Here is a 13358-nt window from a genome sequence, read left to right as displayed (position 1 = left end):
GCTGGCTCAGCTAAGCACTCCCTTTGCAAGAAGTGGTGGTTTTGTTGTGTGGTGTTTGTTTGTTTTTAAAAATCACATGTTTTTGGTTATCACAACAGAACTTGCAAGTTCTTGCAAGTTGCAGTTACCCCTTTTGGTTTGCAGCCATTTCAGATTGCAAGCTCTTTGGGCAGGAAGTGTCTACTATTCCACAAATAGCTGTGTCAGATACAATTGAGCAAAACCCCTGCCTGGGCCTTAGGTACCAAAAGGAAAAACAGACTTAAATTTCAGTAGCCTTAAAATTAAAGGAGAAATCAATGTTTTTAGTTTGTCTGGCCGTTTTAGTTAGCACTTGAATTTCAGTGCACAAACATAATGAAAAATTTAGATTAAGGCTTTTCAAAGTTTCTCAGTTTTTTTCTCAGACGTCCTTGATATGTCACATAGCAATATTAAGAGAATAAAGGAGAAGGCTCATTCCCTGGCCAAATCCCACACTGCCTACCTACCTACCTAACAACCTCACCTTCTGTGGAGATTTACTCAGCAGTCCAAAATACTCGTGGACACACGTACTCAAAAATCCCCAGCACAGAACACTTCAAAAGCTGTTCTGCCTTTCAGTGAATGCAACGCTCAGAAGTTTGCACTCAGGAAAAAAATACATCTCCTGCTGTAACTACTTAAACAGGACTTTTTAGCTGCTGCTTCTTTGAGAAAAGCACCCTGTCCGTTTCTACTGGAACCTGCCACGCACAACAGCTGCAGGCAAACAAGATTCTCTGGGCCACTGTCCTTGACTCAGCGCTAAGTGCTCAACAGTCAACTTTCTTCCAAGCGTTTGCAGGAACCCACACACGTTAGAAACCCACAGAGGCAGATTTGTCCAAGCAACTGAGGCTGAGGGGAGGGAACAAACCCAAAGACTATCAGCATTACAGAGCACTCTAATAAATCAGATGACATTCCTATTAAGAGTGACTCACTCTAGAAAAAAAGGTTACCAACGTATATTTATGAATTGCGAGATGTTGACTCTTTGTAAGAAGACAGTTCCCATATAATTGAAAGATGGAGTGCAATTTTGACTTAAATTACTCTAATGCACATCAAACTACTTTTCTGGCTGGCTGGTATTCGGCAAATGTAACGTATGCCGTATTTTTGAACAACACTTTCACAGAAGCTTGTGTCTCAGTCTAAGATAATAAGGCCCTACTAGCAAACCAAACCCTTAAAAGCTTTCTGTGAATAGACTTCTTAAAGCGCCGTTTCATTAGCAATTAGTATGAACCTATTTTTTTTTTAGGTAAGCACTATCCTAATAATTTAACAGTGAAATGGTAAATTCCACTCACTGACTAGTTGCCACCTGAGACCTTTAGGTTTCTAGGGTGAAGTACAGACTGTATGGACAAGGTCACCTGAATATGACAAAGACTGTCACCATCAACAAAGCACCAACACTAACAACTCAAAATGGACAGAAAATTAAATATGGCAGAGACTGTGGCAAAGGCATCAGCTCAGCCACTCTTGTCACGGAGCTTGGTGCCACAGGAAGAGGAGAGCCCAGCAAGAGAGGAGCTGGAGACACACAGCGTGAACATGAACGGTGGGAATGACAGAAGACAACGTGAAATAAGCTGCCAACCCTGACCAATTCGGCGGGAGGTTTGATGAGCACAATCAAACAGCACATTCATTGGCTTCTGACTTTCAGAACCTGCCAGGAAGCACTGCGAGTTCCCCAGACTGACGCACGAAGCTGAAGCCTGAATTAGTACTGTACTAAAGGTGGACTCACTTCCCTGTCTGCCCTATAATCTGCTATCTTCACCAGAAACAAAAGGCAAGATCTGGTGGTCCCAGGCACCAAGAATCAAAGGCAAGGAAAAGACAGAAAGGTGAGAAAGCACTGGCGACTCCAAGCTTCATAAGAAATGAAAAAATAAAATAAAATTTCAAAAGCAGTAAATTGGAAACTCCGTGGCAGATTTCCAAGCAAGCAGGTGGATTTGTACATCTGGTTGCTGACATCTGCGGGATAGCCAGCTTAGGAAACACGTGTTTCCAGAAGCACTATGACAGAAAGTGTCAGAAACGTTGTTGTTCTCTGCTAACAACCTACTAGGTTTTGGCAGGGTTTTTAGGAGGCACTGGTATCAGCTCATCAGGCAGTAGAAACATATTCTTCAGAAGAAGCTATGCTAACATTTATTTCTCTGCACAGGGATACTCTGCTACCAGAAATAGCACTGAAAATTCAAATTACGTGCCAATTATGTCAACATATGTAGTTAAGCCTTTGTAGGGTTTGTTTTCCTGGCATTTTTTTTTTCAGTATCCTAAATTACATCTTATCCACAGCCTCCCCCACTCTAAGACTCCACTTTCCAACCAGGTGGCACGTAGGAATATCTCTGCCAATGCCTCAGCTGCACCTTTTACCTGATAACAGTAAGACTTTAAATCCCTATAAAAAGGTACTCTGGGCAGAAGCACATAAGCTATTCAAACATACGCTGGGAACAGCAGTTCAGCGGAAGGTAGGGACAGGAGGAAGAAAATGAGAAAACAGGAAAAAAGAAAATACTTTCAAATAAAGTTTACTAAGTAAACTCGCATCTGAATGGAGGATAAGGAAGAGGAAGGGGAAAAAAACCCCTAAAAGCAGCATTACACGGCCCTACAATGAAGAAGAGATCCTTACCAATCCAGAGGAAGGAGTGCTGATTAGTTAAAGCAAATACAATTCAGCTCCCAGCAACGGAAGGGAAACACAGGTCAGAGAAGGAACTCTCCCTCCAGCGTAGGCTCATGCTTTTCTCAGTTCTCTCTGGGTTCAGATTTTTCTATTGGCTTCCGCACAAAGTACTTAGTCCTCTGCACACCATTAAGTCCCTTGCAACGGCAAAGTGCAGACAGGACAGAAGGGCCTCCCTGCCTCTGGGACTGGATTTTCTCTACGAGTGAGTAAACTCAACCCAAAGAAACATAAGAAAGAGAGAAAGACTTGCAGATGATTTTCCCAATTGCTAGTTGTGCAACATGTTTGCAGAGCACTCAGATTGCAGTAGCATGTAGGCAGGCTTAAAGGTTTTCCTTTTTTAAAAGATTAGTGCACATCGAAGAACAGACAGCTCGATTGCTGCATACTCTGTGAAATCAAACAAAAAATTATCTCCTTCCTTCAATTAGAGTTAAAAGAATTAAAAGGCATTTCAAAACTAAATTGGTAGCATAACAGCTTTTATATTGGTAACTAAGAACATCAAGAAACCCCATGTAATGGTATGTGCTTTAATTTATTTGGGAAAAAAAAAAGTCTCAAAATTCCTCCAAAACAACATCAACCTGGTAACTGTACAATCCATTTCAGCTTCAGAAAACATTTGAGCCTTTTAAGTTGCTCTACAAATAGATGCAGTTGCACCATTTCTATAGCAATTTGTGTGAATCTGAAAGCAAGCTAATTCCCAGCTGCATATTCCAAACTTGTACTACAGCTAATAACTCCAGATTTAAACAGCCAAGGCCACCAAATGCCCAAAAAACAGGGAAACTGTGCCAAGAGCATTAAATCAATAGTTTTTGCTGAGAACAGAATCTCTTCCAGATGCACACTGAATCTTTTCCTAGCTCACATCGGCTGCCTCTCTGCTACAAAGCAGAAATGTTCTGCTCCACATCAACAGTATCTCTAAGCCAGTATCAGGAATTTCACTAAGCCTGGAAATAAGAAATATATTTAGACATGCTAGGACAGAAGCAAGAAGAACTGATGGGAGTACAACTGGGAGAATAAACTTGGGTGGAAATAAGGAAAGTTAAAGGGAGGAATAGGAAACTTTATGGAAAAAAGTGTATTTTATTGCTTAGAGAAAGAAATGTTCTTGCTAATTTTCAGTCAGCTTTTTACCTCCTATGTTCTTATCCCTGGGAAGAATAATAACAATCAACACAGAGCTGCGTTTTTCAAACGTCACGATTCTCAAAGAAAAATGCGTTTCACTGGCAGACAGTAGCCACAGGAGTAGTTTATAATTTCAACAGAAATTCTTTCAGATGGTCTTTGTGGCTCCAGCAAAAAGCTTGAGTTTGTTCTCCACTGCAGCTTCACTTCAAGTAACAAAACCTGTTAACCTGGTTCCTTAGTTGATGTTCTAGTTGACAGTGAAACTGGGGTCCCACAAAGGAATAGTCTCTCAAAGAAATAAAAGGCAATCCTACTAGTTTGCTACAATATTTTTCTTACTGATCATCCGACTCTTAATGGAATACACTTCACCTTAAAAAACCCATGAGTTTTAATTTGCAAAATACCACACAATCATTATTGAATCCCATTATAGCACTTGTATATTTAATATTTATTGGTGCAAACAAAATTAGACCACAATATCTTGAACATTTTAACAAGCCGCGTAGAGTATTTCCAATCTAAACTTTGACTACTTGCAGCAATAGACCCTACAAGAACCTGCTAACAAGATCTGGCTGTCAAAGAGGAGAAAAAGTAGGGAGAGGGGAAGAGAAGTGGAAGGTTACACTTGCCAACGCAGTTCGATTTTTGTCTGAAACTGACACACCATTTTGTTTCACTGCTGCAAATTTTATTTTTGGAAGCAAAAGGAGAAGAGTTGCATGGCTTTTCCTCCAAAACCTTTTCTGTTCCGATCCCCAGTATCTCCAATGTACGGTTACGCTAGAGTTATTTAGTAACAGATTTACCTGTGTTTCCTTTTCTTCTTTCTAGGAGGAGTATCAACATCTTCAGCAGGGACTGGAGCAATAATACTAGATTCCTTTACTCTAAACTCATACACCTAACAAGAGATACCACAATACATCCACGATAAATCAGTCACGAGTAGAAAGTCGCTCATTTTCTAAGTTAGTATGATTTCCTCCAACCAACAACTTACAGATTGTATCCAGTTTTAGTCTCTTTTCAATACATTTAAAGTTGATTATTTTTTTCATTTAAGAACAGATAAGTTTAATTTAAACCTCCAGTAAATTTAACTTTAAAAGTTTTAAAACTAACTTTTATATATTTGTGGCATGAATTCTGTATCACTGCATTCTTGGGAAAACCAAGAAGATGATTAATTAATTTTCTTTTAGTAATTAATACTAGGATTTCCATACTTCAGTTTTAAAAGTAAAACACTATCATCCTTAGTAAGCAGCTTTCCTTCTCACCTGCCTGCATGTTTTGGTCCCAATCAGTCTTGCAATTGCACAGAAGTTGTCATAGTAGGTGCCAATAAGAACTCGAAACATGGAGGCTTCTGCACCGCTCCACTCCACGTTCTCCGGAGGCTCAATATTTGGCTTCATCTTTATCGGTGTTTGACACCTAGAATTTGCTTCTGTGAGAAATAATTGAGAGCATGGGTCAATGTCAGGTTATGTGTCAAAAACCTTACACAGCCCTTAAAAATGTCAAATTATTAACTGCAGTTATAAATATCTCAGGTTTTTGTTGCTGCTCTTTCCTAATCGAAGTGCCACAACGAACCAGCACTTTTCACATACCTCTTAAAGAAGTTAAAAATTTGGTTAACAGGAGCTATTGAAATTACACAATCTCACCTCTATACACAAATTGAGAAAATCTGGAAATTTTCTTACAGGGTTCTATTTGATTAAACTCATTATTACTCTGTCTTTTACCTCAGTTCCACACATTCAAATATATGGTTTCTAGGATTGTGTGGCTCAACTTGGTTATTTTTTTATCCTCTCAATCACTGCGGCCAATTGAATAAAGAAGCATAGCCTGGCCTTACCAGAGGAACTGGATGTTTCATCTTTCTTTTCTTCTTCTTCTTTATCATTGTTTTCTCCTCCAGTTTCAGTTCCAGCTTCTCTATCGCTGTCTGTGTCTTTTGATTCCAAGACATTTATTGTTGGTGTGCTGGGCCTGCTGGTGTTGTTTGGAAGCCTTCCCCTTCGGCGGCCACCCGGGCGCTTTGGTGGTGTCTTTATACGCTCAGCGGTCAAGGCAGCTGCAAACTCCTTGGCACCTTCCTAAACACAAATCATTACAATTTTCAGTAAAAGGACTAAAAAGTGTTTTCATCTCTGGTCAGGGATTGGGGGAGAATGTGTCCTACCTGCATTCTGTATACCTTTGCATTATTCTACAAATTAATCATGTGCACACAAATTCCAGTTAAATGTACTCTAACCATGAACATAAATACTTCTGATGCTATCATGAAAAAAAAAACTAAAAATCTACATTTACAAAGTGTTTATGTCAGTATTTCAGTTCCACCTTCATTTTGGCTGTCAAGTGAAAAATAATTCAGTCGTAAATTTCTGCTTTCTGAGATGACAGGCAAAATGAGAATTTTTTACAGAAAATACCCTTCAAAATGCAAGAAGTCTTCTTGCACATAGTACTTAATATGCATCCTGTATTTCTCAAAATGCAGTCACTTGTAATTTGTTTTCTAGTGGAAAGGAGTATGACAATGCGTAGCAAGTTTTTAGATTGGAAAATTATATGGTTTCTCATACAAAAAAATTTCAGGGTAAGTATAAGAGAGGTTTGAAATTATATTACTAAGGATTTCACCTTATTAATTTCCATCCTGTTGTTTCTTAAGAGCACAAATAGTGGATGGAATTCGCCTTCAGCAAACTAAAAAACCTTTATAATTCTTAGTTGTGATACAACGTCCGAGAGCCAAGTCTGTAAGAACCAGCTCTTTGATTAGATTGGATACAAGAGCAGCGACACACTATTAGGCAGTAAGAATCTTTCTTCCCTACAAATAGCTCAGGCTACATCTGATAGAGCTAAAAATTATTCCTACTTAGACTTTCACTTGATGATTAGCTAGCACTAGCACTTAGTGAATTCTAACATCCAAAATTATCTTACCAGATGCTGATAACAGTGCGGCCCGCAAGGCTTATTATCTAAAGCTGTTTCTGTGTTCTTCCGTTTGTAAGTGTTAGGAGTTGCGTGGAATGCTGTTGAATCAAAACATCACACTCTAAGTTTTAATATCAAAAAGACATTAAATATCTAACCTCAAACAGTATCCAAAACACAAGGTTTACCAATGCATTACTAAAACCACAATAAAAATGGTAACAAATAGAAAAAAACCCCACAAAATAAACCCCATCTAGTGACATTTGACTTACCACTTAAACACAGAGACAGCCCAGTTTTGCATGTGCCCGTTTCCATCAGTGAAGACAACCATCACATTTGTTCCATGTATCAAAGAAGACTTGCTACATCTCCCTTCCCAACAAACAGAACAGACTTCACTTCCGCTCCCGTGTTAAACACAATTATTCAGGGCTTCTCCTACTAATGGTGATCACCTCTCAACTCCTAAGACTCAGGTGTTCAATTTCTAGCTTGTCAAAAAAATCCAGCCCCACACACTTTGGAACGGTAACGGACCCGCTGTTCATTTTTGTTAGTGAGAAGAACACAAACATTTTTCCTCTGTCAGTTTACCTGCACTCCAGCTAAGCTGACAGGTGATAAAGAGTCCAGTTCCTACACCCCAGCTGCAGGGTAAAAACCAGTTAGCGTCGAACGGTCGCTACAGATCAGAACAACCACAGCTGAGCCTGCACCTTGCACGTCTCTGACGGACCCTGCGCAGCTCTGTGCTCATTCTGAGTCCCCCATCTGCAGCTTACACACAGCTGCCTACCTTACAGCGCCTTTGCAAGAGGATGGCAGAGTTTCCTACAAGTTCCCTTTGCCGGAGCTCACCTCTACCAGATCTCCTCCCGTGCAATCCCCACCTCCCAGCAGGACGTTCTCAGAGAGTTTATTCCTGCTTTTGCTGGAAGTCTTGGGAAAGCTTCCATATCTCCTTACTTAACATAAAGCCTGGAAAACCTGCAGCTGGACTCTCACCAGAACTCACGTACTCATGTTCCCAAATTATTTTAGGAGCTTTTTGAAATATCATCCTTAGTTTTCTGCAATTCTCTTAAAAAAAAAAAAAAATAAAATTCCTCCATGCTCAATGAATGAATGTTTTGGTTGTAATACATATAGACAGACAGACAGACAGATAGATAGATGATAGATAGATATCAAGAAATACCTTTTCCCCCTAATGTGCTAACAGTGACATACACAACTGCAAGGAACAACCATGGAGGATGCACTCAAGTTTGTGGTTTGGGTTTTTGTGGGTGGTTTTTTTTTTAAAAAGAGACTACTCAGGGCTAGCTGTCTGTTTCCTAACGCTCCACAAAGGCCTGCAAAAGACACCCATCTGGAAACACATGATTCCCAAGCACCGCCAAAGCACTCACGCTGCAGTTCTACCACAGCTGCAGTTGGGCAACTGTAACTTCCAGTTAAGTTTTTCAACACTCAGTGAATAAAAAGTGCTAACGTTCAAATTGAAAGAAGAAATCCCTCCCCTCCTACCCTTATTCATCCATAAGGGTGTTCTGTACCAACACCACACACATCCTTCTCCTTCAACAAGCCCCCACCATGGGCTTTCCTACTCATCCTATTTCTAGATTGTGCACGAGGCTTCTCTTTACAATAGTCCACTGCGCTTCCAAGACTGAACTTTTTAAAGAGAGCTCACATGTGTCTTCACAGACAAAGTTTTTAAAAGCACATCTCATTGCAGTGATCTGGGTTGCAGTGCAGCTCTACAAGCACTTGTTTTGGCACCAGTGGGGAGGGTGACCAGTGGTGGTGAGTGCTTCTTAAGAGAGCTCCTCTGATAAAACCACTCCACCTTGGAACCATCACCTCATGCTCCCCTCCCACAAGGGAAGGTGTGCTGGAAATCAAATCATAAACTCTACAGTGTTATGCCTGTATTAACGACAGCAGCGCATGGGAACCTCGGGGAAACAAGTCTTCTAAGGCTTTCTTAAAAAGGTACAAACAATATAGAAGTGGCACTAAATAAATATTTCAACACTTTCTCCAGGGAAATACATTACATTTTATAAATCTGGAAGTACAAAACTTCAGCTTTCCACATATGGACATGTAGATACGTAAAAATTATTTACAAGCAAGCATAGGAATGTAATTTATGTATTTTGTTGCTATCAGCACTCTTTCTTCCCCCACTTTCCAGTTAAAAGCTTTTATATTTTTTCACTTCTCCTCTGTTTCACATATCCTTGAAGTGTTCATACATTCTGTAGTAAAAGATGTTAAATAACAAAGAAACCTTGCAATTTAATGACAAGTTATTCCGCCTTTTTCCAGCTTTTAAGAAACAATGAGATGATGGGAAAACCCCCACCTTTTCCAACACCATATCCTTAAATTTGCACAGTATACAATTTAATTCATTCAGGGGTTTTTCACACAACTGTTTTACCCTCTCTTCATACCACAAGGAAAGTAATTTTGCAACAATGCAAAAGAACAGTAAAGTTTTTTTACAGGCCATGATCCATATCAGACTGCTGCAAGGTGCAGAAATCAAAACTATTCTTTTTATGTGTCACTTGCAGATGCAAACATTTCCCTCACGTTCATTTGAGCAAGGTCCTAAAATAAGTGTTTATCTTTTAAAAATTTGTTTTCCTTTAAGACAACAAAAAAATGTTTAGTTTGTAATGCAGTGAAACAAATAATAGTTTGGCTTTTTAAACCAGCAAGACCTCAAAAATACATGATATCTGATAACTAATATTAGAGTCCTACCCTGTATTCCACTATTTCAAAAACACCCACCACGGTATAGAACTGACAACTACAGTCACCATCCACCACCACTGTTGTGAGGTCATTTTTTGGGAGGCTTGTTAAAAAGGACAGACCCAGGACAAGAATAAAACTGACTGTACAGCTGTACTATGAATCTTGCAAATACCAGGAGTAATTTTTTTTTTAAAGACAACTTTGCAGAATTTCCTAATTAACTAAAGTCTGTATTTCTTCAATAATTTCCTTAAGAAAGCCATTCTAAAACTACTTCACTGAGCATGTTTTCTGTCTGTGAGATTTATTACTTGTCTCAGCCCCAATGGGCTCAATTCTCATGTTTTTCACAATGTGAAAGTACACAGGCAGCAGTCGAACCTGAAATGTACATTTGCTTCACAGTCAGGCTATTTGGGAAATTCTCCCTACCTGAGATTTTTCCTTCTTCTAAATTCTTTGTTAGTCCAGACATTTAGGCATAACTCCTTGCTGTCAGCAAATGAAGTCAGGACACAAGTTTTTTCAGTAATGTCATCACCTGCACATAAAGGGATTGCCAGGTCGTCAAGGGGACTTGACATGTTAAAAATCTAATGATAACTTTTCTGATATTTAACTCAAATGTTCTAAAAAAGATTTGAAACTCCAAGAAATAAGGCTAATCTTAACAAAAATGGAATCTAAGAGGGGGAATTACAAAAATCCAAACCAGACCTAATAGAGTTCCTGTGGTTTTTTAACTCTCTATGCCTTCTGCAGACATTTGCACCCTTCAAAGGGCAAATCTGATCACTGTAGCCCACCATGTTACCGAAGTAATTAATTTAAAATGTCACCTGCAGAAGGCAAGACATCATCTTGGAGTGCTTGGCAACTGCAGGAAGTAGAACATGGGGGCAACTGATCAGGGCGCTAGTAGAAATGTTATCAACTTTTTTTAAAAGTTAGATTGTTAAATCCTTGTGGAGACACTGCCAATGGCTCGTGCAGCCTCCCAGTAACCAGAGTGGTCTTTTTTTAATGAGTTACTTATTCCCAGCAATTAATCTGGTGGATTTTGACCAACAGTCTTAACATTTCACAGAGAGCAAAGAGGTCATAGAACTGACTCTCCGTTTTTAACAGATAAATTCCTAGTTCTAGACAGACACACAGACAGACATACAGACAGAACACAATCCTCTCTGGTGCTACTACAGACAAAAGCAGAAGGAAGCAAAGCAGTGATCAGTCATCGCAGAGGTGGGATTTGGGTATGTCTGCAGGGAATGGGGACTGAAGCACCAGTTTACTACATTCAGTGCCCAATCTGGAGGCTACACAGTGACTGTGTAGATCAGCCTTCAAGAGATCTCTTTGCAATGATCAAGTAGCAGATATGTTTTTATCAGTGACAAAGCATGCGCTGCATAAGCTGGCATGAAGAGCACTATCATAACCGGTCACTTCACACTCCATCGTGACACAAAGGTACATCTTGGGTGCCTCCACACTGCAAGTGTTATTCTTCCTTCTTTCTGCTACAGCCCTCAAAACTCAAAGATCACTTAAAGTTTGGGCCTTTTTAAGTACGAGGTTTAAAACGAAGCCTTGGACATGCACCACTTTGGAAAGAACACTGACTTGCTTAAGAGACTGATCAAAAATCACCAGCAATAAGAACTCGGGCTGCCTTTTAGCATAAACACTTTGTCTTTCATCTGCAGGTTATGAACACAGAGAAAGGGGGCACAACGCTTTCGGCTTAAAGGAGGTTGCTAGGGTGAGGTTCTTCATCAGTGACATGACTCTGGACTTTGGTATTGGCTGAATCTGGCACTTAAAACATGTCAAAATGAACAATTCTATGAACCTGTCCTTCACAGCACTAAAAGGAGAGAATTCTCATACAGTTGGTGTCTCAAAACTGTGAACTGGCAACACCAGGCTCCCCAGAGTAAAAGGTGCCAAACTGTGGTTTGTGGATTATTTCAGTTCTACTTCTAACAATCTGCAAAAATTACTATGGAAGGCAAGTCTATATAAACTAGGTAAGTAATCAAATACATATTTTAGAGGAGCCCACATCTTCACTGGAAAACTCCTACAAGTTTACAAAATTAGTGAGAAAAATGACCTAAAATCTTCTGGGGTGCTACTGGAAAACGTTTGTTCTCGCTACGTCTGGACAATGCTTTCTCGTTGACTTAAAAAACAAAACCCTTTTGAAGAAGTAAAACTAGACTGGCTCTCAATCTCCCTGCTAGACTATTGAGAGCACCAAGAACTCGTAAAACCACTGCCAGACAAATGGATTTGCCAAGAGGTAGCACACAGCTTCACTTCCCTGGCCTACAGACTAAGGCTGCACACAGCACTTCTTGGAATGAGTCATGCAGGCAACTCAGATATCTCTAAATGAAACCTACAGCTTCACAGAACACGCTGTGTTGAAGCTGGCTGGACAAGGCAGCAGCTGTATGTCCAGAATTGAACATTATTCAGAATTAAGAGCATATTTCTTTGTATTATCAAGCAAGGCCTGCCAACAGAATGCAAGGAGAAGGTGAAACTAACAGCCCTAACTCCAAAAGCCACAAAGACTAAAGAAACTAAGAACAGGAAAAGCTTCCCCCTCCCAGCATGTGAGAACAACTCCAGTTCCTCTTCAAACTGAAAGGCAATTCAGGGATAGTAAAAAGCAGCAGCAGCAGCACTGTGTAAAGCCTTTACACAACAACACTGTGTAAAGCCTTCAGTGTGAAGCACAAATACAGGCAGGTTGCACGTGTGCTGGGCGAGGAGCTGCTGACAAAGCACCACGATTTCCAAATGAACATGCATGCACACTCACAGTGGAACATGCAAATGAACAGTTAAGTCAAAAGAGAAAATTAATTTGAAATAAAGGGCACCATAGTATTCGACTGCAAGTCGAAACTACTTCATATTTGACTGTCAGGTTCCTCTTTACGTTTGACTCTATTCTCAGAGAAGGAATTGTCTCAAGTAACACTCCAGACTCTCGCTTATTCTTCACAGTTTCCAAATGGCAACTAACAGCATTGCTAACGCTCTTGTTAAATCCTTCCCCTAAAAGAAGGGGGCAACATGAAAGCAATTCAGTGGAAAGGAGATCACCATTTCTAAACCTCGACTGTCTGAAACCATTCTTCTTCAAATCACCAGGTGCAAGTAAAGCAGCTAGAAAGTAACCAAAGAGAATAAAACTGTTCATGGATATTCTTTGTTCCTGCTGGAAAATGAAGCAGCTCTGATGAATAACCAGGTATTTTTATGGAGAAGTATATTCCATTCTCCATGCACAAACTGAGAAAGTGTAACACAGGGACAGTACTAGAAAATAATGTCGTTTTCTTGAAGACTATAAAAAGAGGAGTAACATTACAGGTTAGTCCAAGATAGGAATTTGATACAAGCTCCTAAATGCAAAAAGGACAACAAACTACCCCAACCAGGTGCATTCTGCTTTTTGAGGTATGGTTTTCCCTGCAAAATGATGTCAACATGGATAAGTTGGTTTTGTAAACTTCAGTGATACTACTACTCTTTTGTTGGGGGTTTTTTTTCTTCTCTTCCCTTCCTTCTATATTGCATCTTACGATACTTTTAAGTTTCCTGACTTGCAAAAAATGAGAGCCGTAGAAGCGCACTGTAACTGTACTTACGATGTAAGAAGCAATCGTATTTA

The 13358-nt window shown here is 39.8% G+C and overlaps 1 protein-coding gene across 1 annotated transcript in view; it reads right to left on the bottom strand.

Moving 5' to 3' along the window:
- The window catches only part of LOC104525061 (histone-lysine N-methyltransferase EZH2), a 29068-nt gene that overhangs the window by 6677 nt on the left and 9033 nt on the right, over positions 1-13358 (bottom strand). Inside the window, 5 exon segments of the mRNA XM_010168114.1 lie at positions 4717-4811; positions 5191-5360; positions 5781-6021; positions 6884-6975; positions 13336-13358. The exon segment at positions 13336-13358 is cut by the window's right edge and continues 18 nt beyond it. Coding sequence (XP_010166416.1) covers positions 4717-4811; positions 5191-5360; positions 5781-6021; positions 6884-6975; positions 13336-13358 — 621 coding nt within the window.

Source organism: Antrostomus carolinensis, unplaced genomic scaffold (assembly GCF_000700745.2).
Source record: "Antrostomus carolinensis isolate BGI_N321 unplaced genomic scaffold, ASM70074v2 scaffold17145, whole genome shotgun sequence".
NCBI lineage: Eukaryota > Metazoa > Chordata > Aves > Caprimulgiformes > Caprimulgidae > Antrostomus > Antrostomus carolinensis.
The sequence above is the reverse complement of the archived record's forward strand: the minus strand, read 5'-3'. Positions and strand labels throughout refer to the sequence as shown.